We start from the raw sequence: 19,874 nt of genomic DNA, 5'->3' as shown, positions 1-19,874 counted from the left end.
AGGCTCCGGCACTCTATTTAATAAAGAAAGTTGTACTTACATTTTGAGAAGCAGCAATCTGAACCGATCAGACACTGCCTCTGCACAGGGCATGGCCAATGAGGGCACATGGGACTCTTTATGTTGTTCCTGTTCTCTCATTGGACAAGTCCCCACCAAAGGCAGTGTCTAATTGGTTCAGATCACTGCTACTTAAAATGTAAGTATAAATATTTTTTTCTTTTCAAATTGAGCATGAGGCCTGAAAGTTCAGCAGTGTGCCCTTGTGCTTTGACAATGGGGCCAGCCAGGAGAGAAGGAGGAAGAGCTGCTGCTGCCCCCTACAGGTAAAAAAAAAAAAAGCTGAAGGAAGGGAAGCAGGCTTTGGTGGCAACAAAGATTGAATGCTAAAGAGAATACAACTTCATAAAAGATATTATAATACGTGACAAACCATTACAGAGGAAATAATCATATAGAAACATACAATGTAAGCAGAATTAGGTAAATTGAACAGGTGTACACAGAAAACATGTGCTTTTTACAGATGGGCAAAGGTTTAAATAGGGTGACCAACTGTCAGGATTTCCCCGGATTTGTCCTGGTTTTTGTTCTTTCCATGGTGTCAGGGGGGATTTTCTATAATTTTCAATAATGTCCTGGAATGACACACCTTCCCCTTTAAGGCTGCCATTAGCATGGCAGGAGGGAATGACATGCTTTCTTGAGGCACATCATTCCCCCACCCCGAGCTCCAATTGAGGTCTTAAAGGGGAAAGACATTTGTGGACATTATAGAAAAGGCCCCAATTGGAGTGGATGGTGGTGGTGCAGAATGAAATCCTTTCCCCTCCTCCGCTCCAATCGGGTTCTTTAAGGTGGCGGGGGAATAACGTACTTTCTGCAGGACTCAGAAAGCTGCTTCCCCACACACACATTAGGTGTCCTCTTTTTTGGTTTCCCAAATATGGTCACCCTAGTTTAAATCAGTATAATATAAGAGTAAATTGAACACAAACATTTTACAGATAGACAAAAGTTTTACGGGCACCCAGTTCAGTCCTGTTTCACTATGTTTGGCTTCTTCAGAAAAGCGACGTCTTATCTGTAAGAACTGAAAAAACATACATAGTACAAAATGATATGCATCCCCCACATTAAGTTACATAATTACTTGAAAATAGCATCAGATAAGGCTCAAACCTTTTTCTCACCACTAATGAGCAATGCTGTGGGAGTAAGGAAAAGTTGAACACCTTAAGCAGTCTCTGTGTCAAAGTAGCATATTAATTCCCCCTGAAGGAAGTTTGGCTGAGAGACAAAGGCCATGGTTAGACCTACCGGGTCTAGCGCGACAGAGGTTGGAGGATCTCGCGATATGGTTATCGCGAGATCTCCCCCCCTGTCTACACGCGGCGTGCGACGTCTCAGGAGTAAGAGGACATCGCGCCGGCCATTTTTTTAAAAAAGGAGAAGGAGCGCAAGAGCGCTTGAACGCAAAACGTAAGTTCTTTTTATTATTATTTACCTGCTCCCCCACACCATCCCACCCCCTGCGGTCTCAGGATCGTCCCAAGACCATGAAAAAAGTGGGCTAAAAGGCTAGGGCGATGTCCCTCATCCCTCCCTGCTCCCGGGATCCCCTGTGCATTATGTGAACGCACAAGGACGATCCCGGGCCAATCCCCGGGGTATCGCCCTGTCTAGCCATGCCCAAATACAGAGTTTCAAAAACATGATAAAATTAACAGCCTAACAAAAAAGCATTAATTAATTGAAATCTCAAATCCCCAGCGACTCAATCAGCTTTAATGGCAGTAAGTTCTGCAGACAGATGTGTTCCTTCTGCCTTTCAGGTCATTTTATATACATGTATCTTAAAGGTGCAGGTAAAACTAACAATATACAGTACAAGCTAGAACAGAGGTACCGTATTTCTTCGATTGTAAGATGCCATCGATTGTAAGACACACACTAATTTCAGTACCACCAACAGAAATAAAAAACCTAAGACACACCCACGATTCTAAGACGCACCCCATTTTTAGAGATGTTTATATGGGGGGGGGGGAAGTGCGTCTTAGGTCCTTGCTAGACTAGCCGGATAAGCCGGCAGGGAGGCGGGGCGACGGCACACTAACTTTAGCGCGCGCCGCCCCGCCTCCTACACGCACGACACGCAGGGACTCTGGAAGTCCTGCAGCGTCGGCCATTTTTTTTTAGTGTTAAAGGGGCCACGTGTGCCCCGAAGACTCCGGACAAGGTAAGTGGTTTTTTTTAAAATTAAGCCCCCCACCCGCTCCTGATCCCCCTGCCCCCCTGCCTGCTCGCTCGTCCTCCCCCCATCCGCCATCCCCGATCCCGTCCCCAATCTTCCCCCCCCTTGCCAGGCCGATCGTCTTTCCCCCCCCTTGCCAGGCCGATCCCCGCCTTTCCCCCCTTGCCATCGCCGATGTTCGGCCTTCCCCCTGCCCCTCTCTCCCCCCCTGGGATCACCCCCCCGGCCCGGTGAGTAAACAAGTAGCCGCAAAAAGCCACGGACCCTGCTAGACGTTTGCCAACTTAACAGTCTTTCTGAATTTAAGAAAGCCATAAAGACTGATCTCTTCCAGCAGGCCTACCCAGCTGAATTTTAAGATGGATTTTAATAATGTATTAGTTTTATATGTTTTAATCAGTTTTATGTATTTTATGGTGTTTTGTATTTGGTGTTGTTCTCCACCTCAATCCAGACGGAAAGGTGGGTAAGAAATAAATTTATTATTATTATTGCTCCTAGATTTCACAATGAGGACTAGAATATTTCTGAATGACAGGTAACCAAAGGCCAAGCAACTTAAAGTTAGGGATAAAATAAGCAACACTGAATTCTCTAGACAAATATAAGCAAATAATACTTTAAGGCAGACTTGGGTTTTGAATACGTAAAACATTAGAGGTTTTGTGGGGGATGCTGGGAATTAACAAGAGTTGGGTGTCATGAATAGGAAGCATATTTGGTGGGTCAGGAATGCTCTGAAATAAGGAGCATTTCCTAATCATTGTGCACTCCCTGGAGAGAACAAGGAAAGCTTGGGATCAAGATGATTTAGGTGTCTGGCATGCCAATCTGTAGCTTCTATTTGACACTGGTCAGAGATATATCCAGGCAAAGAGAGCAAATGGGGAAGTCAGGAGTGTGGCAGATATAATGAAAGACAGATTAAACAATTGGACTAAAACAGACAGACGCCCTGCCGGGAAGGGCTGCCTGAGTGATGTGGGACGAAGATGAGAAGATGTCTTCTCATATTTACAATTAGGTTTTTAATTTCATGAACAGCAAACTATGAACTATCTCCCTTAATTTGCTATCTGCCCTTCAAAGAAATTGTAATTATTATACAAGAATCCCTTCAAATAAATAAATAAATAAATAAATTCTAATAAAATTCAGCAAGAGACATTACTTTCAAGAGCTGTCATGTTGTCGTATCACCTCACAGGCATGCTTCAGTTCCATGTGCCGTCTGGAGGGGGCACCACTGGATGCAGAAAAGCGCTTTTTAAAAAAGGGTTGTGTCAGCACAAAACCTTTGCTGATCCAGTGAATAGCATAATGTGTGTGTTATATATTTTTCAGATTTAAAAATGAAATAGTAATTTCATATTCTTGGAGCGAGAAGATTGCAAGTCTTTATTTCTGAGGACATTGGAAGAATCATTTTAAGGTGACATTTACAAAGAGCTTTTAATTCAGGGTCTCATTGTGCCCATTCTGTGTAGCTAGAACTTCTATTCATGTTTTGACCAAAATAAAAGGTCCAATAGCACTCAGCATTCCCCAGCCAGCCATGCTGGGAGTTGTAGGTCTTTTCTCTGTCTAAACGTTCATAGGTTGTGCCCTAACTCACAAGCAGTTTTCTAAGCTCAAAATGTCTTGCAAAAATTCAAATATATGCTGCCCTAATTCAATATTTCAGTATCCAAATATGCATCATGTAGGAGTTAAGGTATGTATGTGTGTGTTTTAAGCACAAAGCACTGTTATGTTTAACACTGCGACTTAATGTTTTTATCAGCACGACATAAATTTAGGTGCTTCAAACAAAATTTCAAAAACGAACTTAGAAAATTTCACATTTTGGTATAGTTGTTTGATGGGTTGTGGATTTTTGCTTTTTGTTTCACCAAATCTGATATTTGAGCAAAACTACTTCTAAAAATCTAAGTCCTAAGGACAGGTCTACACCTAAGGGTGTAGCGGAAGGAAAGGGGAGGATTGTGGACTGACCTGCTTCCGCGATCCTCCCCCCACATTCTGTACAGCCATGTGATGACGATGTCCCGGAAGAGAAGAGGGATGTCGCGGGCTCTGTTTTTTGTGTTTTTATTTTAAGGGGAGCCGTGTGCAGCGAAAAAGTAACTAACTCCCCTGCCCCGTTATCCCAGGGATGGTGAAATTGATAAGAAGGTGAAGAAAGGATTCTATTGCTAGAGCTAGCACTAGCAAGAAACACCTCAGGCTTGTGCTTGTGTGCACATCTTTGTGTGTGCACATATGTGCATGCAGGCATGTGCAACACCCTGGTCCCACTCAATGCGGCCCTCAGGGCTGAAAAGGTTGTGCACACCTACTTTAAAGCATCTCACTCAGAGTATGAAAAGCTGCTATGTGGATGTTGCTCAAGAGCATGCAAAACATGTGTCATAAACATGTGTTTTTCCAAGTCATCTTACTCCTTGCCTTGTTCCATAACATAAGGCATGCACATGTTTTAATCTGTGAATTTCAAGATGCTGCAGTAGATTTCAGGTCTGTATGTAACAGCATAGTCGATTCCAGCCTTTCTAGGATCCTACTATAGTATTACCTAAATGGCAGACAGCCTGAGCTAAAGGACAGGGTAGCTGCAGCATCACAGGCTTATATAAGATAACGTGAGAATGGTAGAGACAAAGAAAATCATCATTAAAACTGCATTTAATCTTTTAGTTTTTCCACATTATACTGCGACCTGATGAGATAATCCAGGAGATCTGGAGCCCATTCTCGGATGAACAGAGGGATCCTTGCAGATGTATACTCATAATAAACTTCCCGTTGGCGCAGGGCCGCCCCTTTAATAATTTCTAGAGCACATTCCTCCTTTGGGGCTGCCGGAGATGTCATTACGCCGGAAATTGCCTTCATGGCAGTTTCTAAGGGAAGACAATGGGCTTCTGTTAGTATTGGTTGATTTATTAGTTCTACCCACTGCTCAGAAACTCAGGGCATGTCTACATGGGGCGATATCCCAGGGATCGCCCCAGGATCGTCCCTCTGCGTCCACATGACACACAGGGCATCCCGGGAGCAGGGAGGGACGATCCCTCCCTTGCCCCAGGATATCACCCTACCCTCTCGGGATCATCCCAAGACTGCAGAATGTGTGGGTGGCCGTCCCAGTTTGTCCCGGCTCCTCGCGAGTAACCCTGAGGAGCCAGGAACTGGGCATGGAGCTCTTCGGGAGCTCCATGCCCATCATGGGTGGGGGTAGGGAGTGGGAGTATTATTTATTTTTTTAAAAAAATATTTACCTTTTTGAAGTAGCGCTTGAGCGCTCATCTTGAGTAAAAAAATAATAATCTAAAATGGCAGGCATTTCTTTTAAAAATGTATTTTACTGAGTTTTTATTCTGTTTTTTATTCTTTTATTCAATTTTTCCACCGCTCCAAAATTCTTGAATAGGGAGCGATATATAAATTTTGTAAATAAATAAATATGATATACAAATAACATGAAGATCATTTGGGAGGATATTTTATATTCTGCTGATGGATGCTTCTGAGTTAGCAACAACTCTTCATCATTAATGTGAAAGTTTATATATTCCTTTCACAACTGATTTGCTGTCTTATTCATTGGGATCCACAAAATGATCTTTCTCTGTGTGATTTATGGGCAATCCCTACTTGAGAAAAATGTAAATAATCATTGCTTCTTGATTAATAATTCACAGCATTATTAATCAAGAAGGCAAGAAAATGATTCATTGGCTTTAAAATGGTTGAGGCTGAGACAGATTTTGAGCATGGCATGAATCTGTCAAGGAAGACCAGGTCCTAATAGGTTAGGTTTCGATACTTCAGATTTTACCTGTGTTGATGAGTCCAAGGATGCAGAGTGTGATGGAAATGTTGGTGTTCTGCATTGCAAATTCCTGCCTCAGGGAGCTGAAAAATCCATCCAGGGCAAACTTAGTTGCAGAATAGGCAGTAACGAAAGGGAAGCCAATTTTGCCTAGAAGTACAGCAGTAATACAAGACATGAGTAAATTCCATTTTAGAATCCTGAAAGTGGCAAAGGAAGCATAACTATTACTTCTTTATGACTCTATGGGAGACACACACACGACACACACTTCTATGTAGTTTGGGATTGCACTCCATGGAGGTTGCCTTCATACTGCTAGGTCAGAGCCAGAGTCTTGCTTCCTCCTCATTTTCCAATGTAGGAACCAATTTTCTCCTCTCCTCCCCAGCATGACTCCATCTTAGGCCGTTTCTACGCCAGCCCGAAAATCTGGACTGGTCATGGCTGAGTCCCTGTGCGTCCAAATGACGCACAGGGACTCCCGGGGGCAAGGGGGGACGAGCACTGGTTTTCCCAGGGATAAATAATCCCTTGGAAAACCCAATTCTTCCCACAGTCTCAAGAAGGGAGATTTGGGGACTGAACAAGCTGGGTCACAAGCAAACAGCAGTCCTTCACGGGTGAGTCTTGGGAAATTCTGTAATGGCTGCTATGGTTAGGGTGACCACATTTGGGAAACAAAACAAGAGGACACCCAATGGGGGGGGGAAGTGGCTTTCTGCCCCCCACCCCGGAAAATGTGTCATTCCCTTACGACACCTTAAAGGCCCCAATTATAGTGGAGGAGGGGAAAGTATGTCATTCCAACACACACACACACTGCTCCAATCGGGGCCTTTTCTATAATGTCCAGGAATTACACACTTTCCCCTTTAAGGCTTCCAGAAAACATGCCATTACCCCCTGCCACACTAATGGCGGCCTTAAAAGGGAAAGTGAGTCATTCCAGGACATTATAGAAAATCACAGAAAATCCCCCCTGACACCCAGGGTAGAACAAGGACCAGGACAAAAACAGGGAAATCCTGGTGGTTGCCCTAGCTATGGTGTCCTGCTGGAATTTGGTACCTTAAATCTGCTGGTGTACAGGTCTATTTAATGGTCAGAGGTTTCCCATCCACACAGGTAATAGGAGGAACAGGTATTTAGTCTTTCCTCCTGGTACAATGATGCTTGCTTAAAGAACTGGGGCCTAAAGGCTTTGCAGGTTTACAGGTTTGAGGCTTCGACCTGCTTGTAGCCTCACACCTATGTGATTCAAGCTCCTAGGGCAGCCTTCCATAATCTGGTGCCTTCCAGATTTAATTCCCATCAGCCCCAGCTAATTAGGTCAATAGTCAGGAATGTTGGCAGTTGTGGTCCAAAACTTCTGGAGGTGTACATGCTATTGAAAGTTGCAACCAGTTGAGTGTGCAGTCATCTGTGTTTATGACTATCATCAATGCAAGTGGCTTTCATCATTTCCATGTAGGAAAACCAGAAGTGAAAACCACTGAGAGCCACTTCACACAATTGCAGTTTATGCTCACCTGCCAGGGATGACACCACTACGATGCTTCCTCCACTGTTTTTGAGCATAGGAAGAGCAGCAGCCGTCATGGTCACATAGCTTAGGAAATTGATGTCCAGGAGCTTTTTCACATGCCCAATGTTTTTGTCAAAATAGTTGAAGTAGCTCTGGCCTACATGGTTCAGAATAAGCATGTCTAGGTTTCCTGAGAAGGGGCGAGAAAAGGGATGTTTAAGCCAGGTTGGTAGAGGATGGAATGAATTTTGTCATGATCAGCTATCCTAGCAACTCTGCTTAAGTTCTAAAATAAGATTTACTTACTATACAGGATGCTACAGAACCCAGTGCCTTCTTACTGTGATCAGGCCCTGACTTGATCAGGCCTTGGAGCACTTCTAGTTTGGTGTCTTTGTAGAATGACTGGTCACTCCCTAATATCAGCCCACAAGATATGTATCCAAACAGAGGACTCCCTCATCTGGTGATCCTCCATTCATTAGGTTTACCTTGGTGCTCCTCTTGCTCTGCATAGGATGCCCATCAGCTTCCGAGTTCAGAAGTTGCTGAGGATCCAGATAGGGTTGTGCTCTAAAGATCATAATCTCAGAACCAACAAATGCCTGCTGTACCAGGTATCTGGAGAACGTTTAGTTGTTGTTGTCTTTGTGATTTTTGTACACACTTATAGTTTTAGTGATTTAAATTGGTTTTATGGAGTTCTTGTTTCACATTTCTTGTTTTAAATTATACTTTTATGGTTGTTGGATTTGTATATTTACAGTTTTGCAGGTTTCCTGGGTTGCTATATTTGGCAGAAAAACATTTCAGATTTTTTAAAAATGCATACTTTGAGTCATAGCCAATGATTGGCCAGGCACTTTCCTCGTTTGATTTGCCAGCTCAATTGTGTGATAACCTGATTTTTGGCGTTTGCCCTCTGTGGTGCTCATTAAGTCATTTTAGGTCTCAGACGTCGGAAGGTCAGTGATAGACTGCCCTACCTCCTTCTCACACCTTTGAGATTATCAAAAAATGCCCTCTTTCTTCTTCTACTGTGCTTGTCTTCCAGCTGATAAGCAGGAATGGTGGAAGCATGGGAAAGGTGTGATCCTTAATTGCTACTATAGTGCAAGGAAGTCCGTGGATATCCACTAGTAGGAGAGAACATATTTCAGAGGTCCTAGTTGCAAGGACCTGGACAGCAGTTTGCCAGCAAGGTTTCTGTGCACTATTACTGAAAACTCTTTTACCAGCGTGCTGAGGGTCCTGGAAGGTCACTAGTGATGGTAGATTCTTTCAGTAGTGGAGGTTAGCATGTATGTTTTACTTATAAGATATTATGTGAGGGGATTTAGGCTGTGAGACTATAAGGATGAGGTTGCCACTAATGCTGTGCCCTGCCTCCAGCTGAATACGAGGTGGTACTGAGTCAGCCTGAGGCATCCCGAGGCAAAGCAGATCTGTTCTGAAGACCTTGGGCCGATTCAGCACAGTGGTGGGCCGCTCCCCCACCTACCTGCCTGTGCAGGAAAGCTGGACCAAAGCCAATCATGAGTCCATTGGACTCCCCTCCCTCCTCTCCTCTCCCTTCCTGGTCACCCTCCAAACCCACCAGCACCGGGATTTACCTTTGCCATGTGTCCTCCTTGATTAGAGCCATGATTTAAAGGTAAAATGGAGCTCTCGCTTTTTCATAGATTTATGGCTGCAAACTACAGCAGTCATAAAGAGTCATTTCCCGAATTTGTGACCATAGATCTATGAAAAAGAGAGAGCCCCCATCTTACCTTTAAATCATGGCACTAAGGTAGGAAGGCACATGGCAAAGGTAAGTCCTGGCACTAGGTGTGGTAGCTCTGGGTTCAGGGGGAGGGAGGGGGAAAGTCCAATGGACTCCAGGTTGGCTTTGTGCCCAGATTTCCTCGGAGCCTGCTGCATGGCAGTAAGGCAGCCCCCCAGAAACCTCCAAAGGCTGACCCATTTCAGGGGGGGGCAAACCTCACTTTGGCTTCAGTTCCAAAGTGAGGTAGCCAAACCCTAAAGCACCCCGAGTGTCAGGGATAGTTTCATAACAGCTCAAAAAGACCCAAAGCCTTCCAGACTAGTTCTAATCTAAGGCCCTCTTGATCTCTGGGCTTTTCGTCTGCTTGGGAGTGGCACAAGTAATAGCTAGGGGAGGGATACAAATTTGTTTGGAACTCAGCTATCCTTTGAAATTCACTTGTCTCTGAATTTTGCAATTGACTTCTCCAATGCATACCGAAAAAAAGTGTATATTAGAGGAAGGTGAACACAAAAACAATCTTCAGTTAGGAAAAATGCATACAGTGCAGTGTGTTCTAGTAAAAATTGCATACAAAGATGCATGTGTTGAATAAATAAATTGTATTAGGAGAAAGGAAATGTGCACAAAAATCAGTACAAAATGTTATGCAAACTTTTTTTAAAATCTCAATGTTTCGGTTGAACTGAACCAGAGATTGTCTCAAAGTTTGGACAGACCAATTTAAGATTAAAATGAGAGAGAGAAGAGAAATGGAAATTGACAGATTTACCCATCTCCAGTAAGAGCTACCATCACTACCACTACTTCATGCACCCACAACATTACCAGCCAGGTACAAGGGGAAATAATGGAACCTGCTGCATTCTTCTAGGAACACACTGTGGACGTGGCTCATAGAGGTGTCCGGTGGTGTCACTGCCATTGTTTCTGCATTTGGTCCAAGGGTTTCTGGACTCACTGTATTTGCAACAGTGTTATCTCAGGAAAACAATGATAGAATTACAACCTTGGGACACTAATCTGTCAATCACAGCTCCCTGGGAGAAGAGTTAGCTCTGAGCTGCAGCAGTGGTAAAGAGGAGAGGATTATCTTTGAGACAATAGGATGAGATGTATATTCCAATGAGCTGTAGAAAGTCTAACAGGTCTGTGCCTGATCCAGAGCATGTAAGCCTGTTAAAACCTTACACTGAAGCCAAACTCTTCAGGTAGTTTTGGAGTACTTCCAGTGGTGTGCTTCCAGCTAGGTGTGTGTGTGTGTGTCTATGGTTCAGTTCCCAGTGTGTCAGCCAAGGCAGGAACTATCCCATTATAAAACCTTTTGCAGAATTATACTGTTGCTGGTGGCTAAGTTTAGACAGTGCCATGGAACTCCAAAATCCTGTTTCAGGGAGAACTGCTGTCCCTGACTGTGAATCAAAAGCAGAAGTATATTAGAATGTAAGCCTATGCGGCAGGGTCTTGCTATTTACTGTTTTACTCTGTACAGCACCATGTACATTGATGGTGCTATATAAATAAATAATAATAATAATAATAATAATAATAATAATAATAATAATAATGCGGCACTTTCAGTACAGAACTCTCTGACTGGCCTTCTTTATCATGTTAATGAATGATGTTCCCACTACTGTGGTGCTGGGTATTTAGTCATTGAATATCTCAAGCCATTACACATCTCAGTTTGGACTTCCAAAAAGTCCCAAATGAGTTTGAATTTTTATGAATCCAATCTGCGGATACAGAAGTGGGCCGGTTTTCCTCTAGTAGGTGGATTCTATGGGCTTGAGGACCATTTTTCTAACCTTTGGGATTTTGAGCAAATTTTGACATTGAAAAATGCACACACAGAGACACACCCACAGACACCCACCCACACCCAATCCCAGCCCAAAATGTGCATTTCCCCCATAGGCTAAATGGTGAACATTCACATTTTAGAGGAATTTGTGCATTTTGGGGGGAATCTGCACATTTGCGCAAATCTGCACATGTGCAAATTCAGAAACTAAAAGCTAAATCCGATTTCGCTGATGGGCAGATGGCAGAACGAAAGGTGCCTGACAATCTGCGAAACACTGACAGTATGGATTTACACACTCCGTAGATCCCTAGTCCTTCATCAAAGGCCTCTGAGTAAATTTAGTGGGATGGGTCCTCATGTGGATTAGTTAAATAAAAGGAGTAAATGGAGGAAAGTAAGTGGTGGGGTTCCCCCAAGGATCTATATTGGAACTTTTGTATTTAATTATTTGGACTCAGGTTGACCACTGAGGTGAGGAGCTCTGGAAAGATTTCTCCAATGATGAATGATGAAAGAACAGATGGATGGTGATGAGGTGGTGCCTTAAAGATCAATCTTTCCAACTAAATGCCCTCCAGATGAGTTGGACTGCAATTCCCATCATCCATTCTGTTGTAGATGATGGGAGGAACAACCCAACACATCTGGAGGACACCAGGTTGTGGAAGGCTGTCGTTGGACAAATTCATGGAGGAGAGCTCTATCTATCAATGGCTATTAACCATGATGGCTACATGAAGAACTTTCAGGTTCAGAGGCACTTTGTTACTGGGATGAAACAGTGGCAGAAGGCTATTGTCCTGACCCCCTCATGTGGGCTCCCTAGAGGCATCTGGTTGGCCATTCTGGGAAAATGGACTTGATGGCACTTTGTTCTGACTCAGCAGGGCTCTTCTAATTAGGGTAACCACTTACGTATCACCAAAAAGAGAGCAAAAGGGGTCACTAATTTATATGTATAAATGCAAATGTAGAGATAATGACTATAACGTCAATGGAAAAACAATATATCGCACCATAGTGAGGAAGACTGTGGTCAGGTGGCCGGTGTGCCTGCCACTCTGTCTGCTATCCAGTTGCCAACTCTCATGGGAAACTCCAAGGCCCCTCCATGCACTCCCTTTGTAGGATTCTTTGATTTTAAGACAGACTTGGTCTGGGTAACCCAGGAGTGCCTATTATCAGCTTCGGCTGATAAGCCAGCTGCACCCCTTCTTAGAGTCGGAAGACCTAAAGACGGTAGTGAACACACTGGTAACTTCGAGGCTCGACTTCTGCAATGCACTATACATAGGACTACCTGTGTGCCTAGTCTGGAAACATCAACTAATTGAAAATATGGCAGCCAGGCTAGTCACTGGTACACCTAGGGGTGACCACATTACACCAGTTTTAAAATCTCTTCACTGGCTGCCAATTAGTTTCCAGGCGAAGTATAAAGTGTTGGTTATTACCTTTAAAGCCCTACATGATTTGGGTCCAGGCTACCTCGCCTTCTCCTGTACAACCTGCCCCGCACACTCAGGTCCTCTGGGAAGAATTTACTCCAACCAATAAAAACAAGGCTGACGACTATTACCCAGAGGACCTTTTCTTCTGCCACTCCCAGTTTGTGGAATGGCTTGCCGGGAGAGATTCATGAACTTAACAGTCTTCCGGAATTTAAGAAAGCCATAAAGATTGATCTCTTCCAGCAGGCCTACCCAGTTGAATTTTAAGATGCCTTTTTGATAATGTGCTGCTTTTAATAATGCATTAGTTTTAAATGTTCTAATTAGTTATATGTATTTTATGATGTTTGTATTTGTGTTGTACCCCACCTCGATCCAGAGGGAGAGGCGGGTAACAAATAAATAAATATATTATTATTATTATTATTATTATTATTATTATTATTATTATTGTTATCCTGGCCACCCTACTTCTAATGTTCATTCCAAGGCAGCATACCCCATAATTCCTCTGCTTTCTTCACCACCAATTCAGCAAATACCATGTCTTCCATGCTGCCATTCATGTAGCTGGCAGATGCTGCGCCCAGCTCCAAGCACCGAGTGACCACCTAAACAGACAAAAAAGGGAGATTTCTGGAGGCCCGTTGCCCTTGTAATCCCTTCTCCCCTCCTTCCATATTAAATTCTCAGGCAGTGCTCCAAAGGAACCACTGGGTAGATCAGTTTATAAGCATCTTCTGCACAGCACATTTTTGGTCTGTCTGCTTAATGGATCAGCATTATCAGTGGGGAATTTCCACTGGAAAATGCAGCTGGAAGAATGTTTCCAGCTTCTTCTTTTGTAAAAAACAAAAATGAGTCATGGTTAGTTCAACATATATTCAAAGAGAGAACTTCAAAAACCTGGGCAAGGTGTGAAAGGGTATTGTATGTCTGGTATTAGAACTTTGTCTCTTCCTGGTGCCATTGCAGCACCTGCTGTAGGACCAATATCAGTATTATTGGACACCATGACAATATTACTGCAATGATCATATTTTATATTTCTAGACACACTTTTTCTTTTTTACTGTAGCTAACCCAACCACATCTTTTTGTCATCTCTCCTCAAACTAATTCATTGGTCAAGACAGAGACCGTTCTACACCAGCCCGAAAATCTGGGCTGGTCACGAACGAGTCCCTGTGCATCCAAATGATGCACAGGGACTCCCGGGGGCAAGGGGGGATGAGCATGGGTTTCCCCAGGGATAAATAATCCCTCGGAAAACCTGGTTCTTTCTACAGTCTTGGGATTGTCCCGAGACCACGGGAGGTGTGTGGGCACCTCCCAGCTTCATCCCACCTCTTCATGAGTAAATGCAAGGAGGTGGGAAATGGGCATGGGGTGGGGAGCGGGAGCGGTGTGTGATTTTTTACTCACATTTTTGTTGGAGTACAAGTGTGCTCATCTTTTGTTAAAAAAAAGAAAGAAAGAAAATGGCGGGTGCAACATCCCTCCTTCCTCCTGGGAAGTCGCACACGCGTGTGGACAAAGGGCAGGATCTCGTGAGCAGAATATTGCGAGATCCTCCCCCTCCCTCCCAGAACGCCGGGAGATATAGAAAGGCCCAGAGGCTGAATCAGTCCTAGTCCTACCAAACTGACCACATGTCGCTCGATTGATACCCTGGTAGATGCTTCCAATTTGTTGACCTTCATTGTGAGAAATCGCGTTCTCCAAGAGAAACTCTGGAATCCTGTAAGTATGCCGAGGCCTGATTTGGTTATACTGGCTAATTTCAAGCTTCCTGTTTAAAACGTTCCCATTCATTGTTCTTAGGGGCTCCATGTCAAGTACAGCAAAACCAGACATCTCTGCTTGGTTTACCAGATACAGGAATAGATAAGGTTTGAGCATCAGTAGTTGCTACAGTTAAAGCTGATCCTCAACATAGGGCAGTAAATCTCCTGGCTTTTTACCACTATAGGGCAGCAGTGGTGCTTACAGCAGTGCTTACAGCAGCAGTTCTTACACTGTTGTAGCTACAGCCACAAAACATACATGATGTGCGCTCCTCATATAAATCAGGGGAAAGAACTACTGAGCTGATGTATGCAGCAGAAAGGGAAGAGTCATGGAAACCAAAGAATGTGTATTGGGGAATGACTTGCCCTGTCCTAATTGCATTTGTCCCAAGGTGCGGAGAGAAGAGTGATATGTGCTTTTTTTTTTTAGATCGGCAGTTGATATTGAAACAACAACAACAACACAGATATCTAGAAGATGGGCACTGCAATGGTGCATTCTTGGATGATGTAGTGACAGCACATCCCTTTTTGGGGGATTTCTTTTTCACCATTCTCCTACAGAGGCACCTGCAAACACTTTTTCTTCATTATTATTATTATTATTATTATTATTATTATTATTATTATTACATTTATATCCCACCTTTTTTTCTTCAAGGAACCCAAGGTGGCATACATAATCCTCCTCTCCATTTTTTTTTAATCCTCACAACAACAACCCTGTGAGGTGGGTTGGGCTGAGAGTCTGTGACTGGCCCAAAGTTACCCAGTGGGTTTCCACAGCTGAGTGGAGACAAAAATCTGGATCTCCCAACTTCCAGTCCAACACTTTAGCCACTACACCACACTGGCACCTACACACACACACACACACACACACTTACTTCCAGACATATGTGAATATGTTGAATTCACATGCCTGTAAATTGGGAGAAATATTCACACGCTGCTGGTGGCAAATTGTGAAATCTGGTATTCAAAATAAACTAAGAATTTATTTAGATGCTTCAAAGTATGACATTAATGTGCTTAATTATTTCAAGGTATACAAAGCTTCTTCCTCCTTCCTTCCTTTTGGTCTAATGTGAATTCTACATTCATGCCTTTAAACATAAGGCTGGAAGGGTGCCTCTACAGGATTGTGCCTGGAGAAGGACATGCATATATGAACATTGACATTTACTTTCTGAAGCTTGGCTTCTGTCCGCGCGGTGATCAGGATGTGGGAACCCATGCGTGCCAGGTGGTATGCCATCTGCTCACCGATCCCCATGCTTGCCCCAGTAACAATCACACGCTTCCCTTTCAGCATTTCTGGAGAACAAGATACAGGGATAGCCATTTATAAAGATCTCATTAAACACAGCCCCCTCCCGATAAATCTCTAAAAGGCAAGAAACTTAAGAGGATAACCAGCAATTCCAGACTACAAACCAAGTGCTGAGTCCGAAGGGTCCTTCAGTCCAATCTGCAATCAGCACTAACAAGAATTGCAAATATTCCAATGGAACACAGAACCACCATCAAGAGAGATTAATATAATTTTTTGACCACCTAATTGAACATGACTTTTCAAAGATTTTTTTTTAAAAAAATTAGTTGTATGGTTAAACAACTTTCCTGCTTGCTTTTACCTGAAGTGAAGTCCCTTTTTGAATTTCAAAGTCCCTTGGAGAATCCCACCTCACCTGTTTGCCGAACAAAGATCCCTGCCTGTTGCTTGATATGTTTCAAAGCCTTGCCAAGCAAAGCCTCCCATTATCAGCAATGCAAGAAACGCCCAGGCATGTTTCCTTTTAGGCTGTTCATGTGCAAAAATCTGTTCCAGCACAGCTCCCTTCTCCCCCCCCCCCCCCCGCCACCTTGCCTAAGCATTCGCTTTAAAAAAAAACTTACCCGGTTTAAAGTCTTCCTTTCCTGAATAAAACCAGAAGGCCAAGACTAATCCTGCAAAAGGAACCAGGATCTTTTTCAACAGACCCATCCCGCTTTAGAGTCAGGAAAAAATCAAGCATGAGAGCAAAAAGGAAAAGAAGAAGGAGGGTGGGGGGAGCTCTGCAGAGCTGTTCCAGACAGAAAGAGCAATGTCAATGCTGCAAAAACCTGCTTGTACAGAGGCAGCAATTTCCACGAATGTCCAAACTTCTGAAAATTCAGGTCATTTGTGACAGTGCCTCCATTTCACGCCTCTGAGTTACTCTAGTGAAAAGTTGGTAAACTTTGGCCCAAGTGACAGAGTCACTTTAGGTCCTGGCAGTCACATTTCACATTTCCTGTCTCTAAGTTTAAAAAGAAATTTCCACAGCACCCTGAAAGAGGTGTGTCTTTACTGAAAAGCATCATGTTTCACTTCAGAAAAGATCCCAGGCTGCCTTCTCCAGGTGGGCTCATGGCATTTATTTATTTTTTAATTCATTGTTAGTACCTGCCAGGCACAGCTCCATATGCAGCATGATGCTCCTGTATGAGAAGATTATATGTTCTGCCCCAAGGAGTTTGCAGTTAGACTGCAGCACAGAATCAGAGGGGATTATAATAAGGCATCAGAGATTCAGAGCTGTTGGATGGAAATGACTAAGTAACAGATCTTAAGAGACAGAGGACGCCATCCTATGTGCATTTAGTCAGAAAAAGTCCTACAACTCCCAGCCACCATGGGAATACTGGGAGTTCAGGGACTTTTTTTCTGTCTAAATCTACATACTTGTTGTCAGTGCCTTAAGACAACAAGTATGTTTTTTTCTGGGGTTGTAGTTTCCTTTGGGAATTCTCATGAGTTGTTGGACACTAAAGTAATCTTCTGCCCTTTGGTTTGTATCCAACATCAGTCCTACTTAGAGTAGAGCCACTGAATTGAATGGGACTGGATCCACTACCTAAAATTGGTAAATTCCCTGCCATATTTATGGTGTTGTCTGTACTTTCTGATATCACAGAGTAAGCCTTTTTAAGACATGAGGGCCTCAGATGCTGAATATGCATGTCAAGGGCAAATTTCTGAGATAGATCCACACTTTGTGTAATAGTATTCAAGTGACACTCAAGGCCCTCGTCTATACAACTTTGATAATGCTGCACCCGGAGGCACAGCCGCATTAACACTCCTTCCCAGCATCTACATGGGAAGGAGCGTAATTTAGGGTTTCCAGGCAGTGCTGCGGCCGCCGACCCAAACACTCAGGAGGCTGGTCCAGGGGTGCCTAGGAGCATCCGTGCCCCCTCTTCTCTGGTTAGTGGGGCTTTTAATGGGAAAATGGGGCTGACGTTGTTGTTTTGTTTTGGGGGGAAACAAGGGGGAATTGAATGGGGTGCTCCCTCCCTAGCAGGATTCCCAACCCCCCCCCCACAAATTTTATTTATTTTTCCTTAACAAGGCTCTGCAGAGGCACAGAATCTTGCTCCAATCTTAAAAAGTCGGAGTAAGTCCTGGACTTCTTTAGTGCTGAGCTTTGGGGCTTTGCCCCTGGATTGATTTGAAGTGGTGGCTGTGTCATGTAGATCACCTGCCGCCACTCCCAAGCAATCCAGGGGCAAAGCAACCATGTGGACGAGCCCCAGAGCAATAGACTGACTATGTATCAGATATGCAATTGACACGTGATGCTGAAGTCGAGCAATTGCTAGTGCAATTGTGAGGTCAGTGTCTGAAGTGTGTTAGGAGCAGGAGCAGCTCAACGGCATTTTGTTTCTCCTGAAATGGGTACCTTGTGCTGTCAAGTTTGGCTTCCCCACAATGAAGCTGAAACAACTACTGATGCAGCCCCCCCCCCATCTTAATGGTTGCTTGCCTTATTTTTGATGTGGCCTTCAGTGCTAAATCCAATGCTTCCAGACATTTAGGATGTGATAGAGAATGTCTTGTTCACCCCCCTTGTTGTCTGATCAGTTACTTTTTCCTGCTCCTTCTTCCTCTGTCTCTGCAATAAGCAAGCACCATGTGGCTTTCTCTATATAAGGCAACTCTGCTGTAAATCACACCAGACTTTTGAACAGAGAACAGTTACACAGATGCAACTCTGCTACTCAGATTACCCAAGTCTTAACATTAGGGCCATTTTTATTAAGCAATTATTCACCCAACCACACAGGTTGGAATAGCCCTTTGTTTGATACAATGGAGACTACCATCAAACTTACACAACTGCCAGAGTTGAAAACGTTGTACCTGCCCCATCTGACTTACGTCAATGCCATGGGCAACCCTGGGCACAACCTGCAGCCCATTCAGACCCTTCAGAGATGGTTCTGTCCCGTCCGTTCCCCCCCTCTGGGGGGAGGGCTGCCCCACAGCAGGGGGAAGGGACAGGTAGACCTTGCCCCATGCTTCATGTACAACTAATCATAGTTGTACACAAACTCTTCCCCCCGGCTTCAAACGGCAAATTGTATAAAGCTGCAAAGTTATGCACTGATTTGGGAAGTTTGCCACCTAATGACTGAAGATGTCACTGCAGGCTTCAACTACATGGACACATTCACATTCATTTTAAATGTTAAATTAATGCATTTTAAAAACAAAATAACCTTGAAGTGCACATTCATGAGGTCCCTTTAATATTCAGTTTCAGGTGTCTAGGCTTCATGGTATTGGCCCTGTGGTGCTGATGGATGAACAAACATAGACAGACATGCTCTTTTATTATTACAGATGAAATACATAATGAGCTGGGCCTCTTTTTGCTACTATATTCTAGGACCTGGGTACATGTTGCCATCACAGCTCACCTGGAAAGCAGGATGTTACATCATTCCTATGCCAAGGATCAAAAGCTGCGAGGGCAGACTTGGGTGTCCACAGGTAGGGCACATGCTTAGCATGTCAGAGGCACTGGGTTCAATCCCTGGATTCTCTACCATCAAAGATTTGGGAAAGACCTCTGCCTGAGATCTTGGAGTGCCACACCAACTGGAGTAGACAGTACTGGATGAGGTAGACCAATGGTCTGACTTGTTATAAAACAGTTTTGTATGCTCATGATTCTTCCAAAACACCATGGGTCATACAAAATCTATATCTATCTATCTATCTATCTATCTATCTATCTATCTATCTATCTATCTATCTATCTACCATCCCAAAGGCATTTGACATGCTAGCATGACCAAGGAGGGATAATTCATGCATATGGGGAAATGGAAAACAGCAAGGGGGTGGTGTGGTGGTGGAATTACCCTTCCAATTCTCTGACATGGTAGTCCCAGCCCTCACTGTCAAAGACATTGCAAGAGGTTGCAGTGTGTTTCTGTCTGTACAAATCAGGCTAGCTTTTGAGTAATTAAATGTAAATGAAATCAGAGCTAGGTTTTCTGTACACTGGGTATTAGTAAAGACAGTACAGCTCATTTTATATAATAGGTGTTATTTTAAATTACCCAGTGCCTAGATCTAGTTCAGAGAATCTTCCTTGACAGTACAGTATAGTAGAGAACAC

The 19,874-nt window shown here is 43.7% G+C and overlaps 2 protein-coding genes across 4 annotated transcripts in view; both read right to left on the bottom strand.

The window, feature by feature from the left end:
* Positions 1 to 19,874, bottom strand: part of ATP5PB (ATP synthase peripheral stalk-membrane subunit b) — a 331,787-nt gene that overhangs the window by 310,163 nt on the left and 1,750 nt on the right. The window lies entirely within an intron of this gene.
* HSD11B1 (hydroxysteroid 11-beta dehydrogenase 1) lies at positions 4,935 to 16,746 on the bottom strand. 3 transcript variants are annotated; one of them, XM_063119486.1, is made up of 6 exons: positions 16,339 to 16,744; positions 15,626 to 15,756; positions 13,149 to 13,260; positions 7,625 to 7,810; positions 6,099 to 6,242; positions 4,935 to 5,160 (listed from the first exon to the last, which is right to left on the bottom strand). In XM_063119486.1, the coding sequence occupies exons 1-6, from the start codon at positions 16,424 to 16,426 to the stop codon at positions 4,943 to 4,945; spliced, it is 879 nt and encodes a 292-aa protein (XP_062975556.1). In that variant the 5' UTR covers positions 16,427 to 16,744; the 3' UTR covers positions 4,935 to 4,942. The 3 variants fall into 3 exon arrangements, with proteins under 3 accessions (XP_062975556.1, XP_062975567.1, XP_062975575.1); XM_063119497.1 differs by lacking the exon at positions 16,339 to 16,744 and adding an exon at positions 16,077 to 16,209; XM_063119505.1 differs by lacking the exon at positions 4,935 to 5,160 and adding an exon at positions 5,853 to 5,910 and having other exon boundaries at positions 16,339 to 16,746.

The sequence above is a fragment of the Elgaria multicarinata genome, chromosome 1 (genome assembly GCF_023053635.1).
Source record: "Elgaria multicarinata webbii isolate HBS135686 ecotype San Diego chromosome 1, rElgMul1.1.pri, whole genome shotgun sequence".
NCBI lineage: Eukaryota > Metazoa > Chordata > Lepidosauria > Squamata > Anguidae > Elgaria > Elgaria multicarinata.
This window is presented reverse-complemented; position numbering and strand designations above follow the sequence as displayed.

Bases quoted from the DNA above. Each gene is read 5' to 3' on its own strand.
- HSD11B1 (XM_063119486.1), bottom strand. From the start codon at position 16,426: ATGGGTCTGTTGAAAAAGATCCTGGTTCCTTTTGCAGGATTAGTCTTG. The intron at 15,757-16,338 runs GTAAGTTTTTTT...CTTGTTCTCCAG, and splicing joins AAAGGAAGACTTTAAACCGG to AAATGCTGAAAGGGAAGCGT. The intron at 6,243-7,624 runs GTGAGCATAAAC...CTGTACTTCTAG, and splicing joins AGTGGTGTCATCCCTGGCAG to GCAAAATTGGCTTCCCTTTC.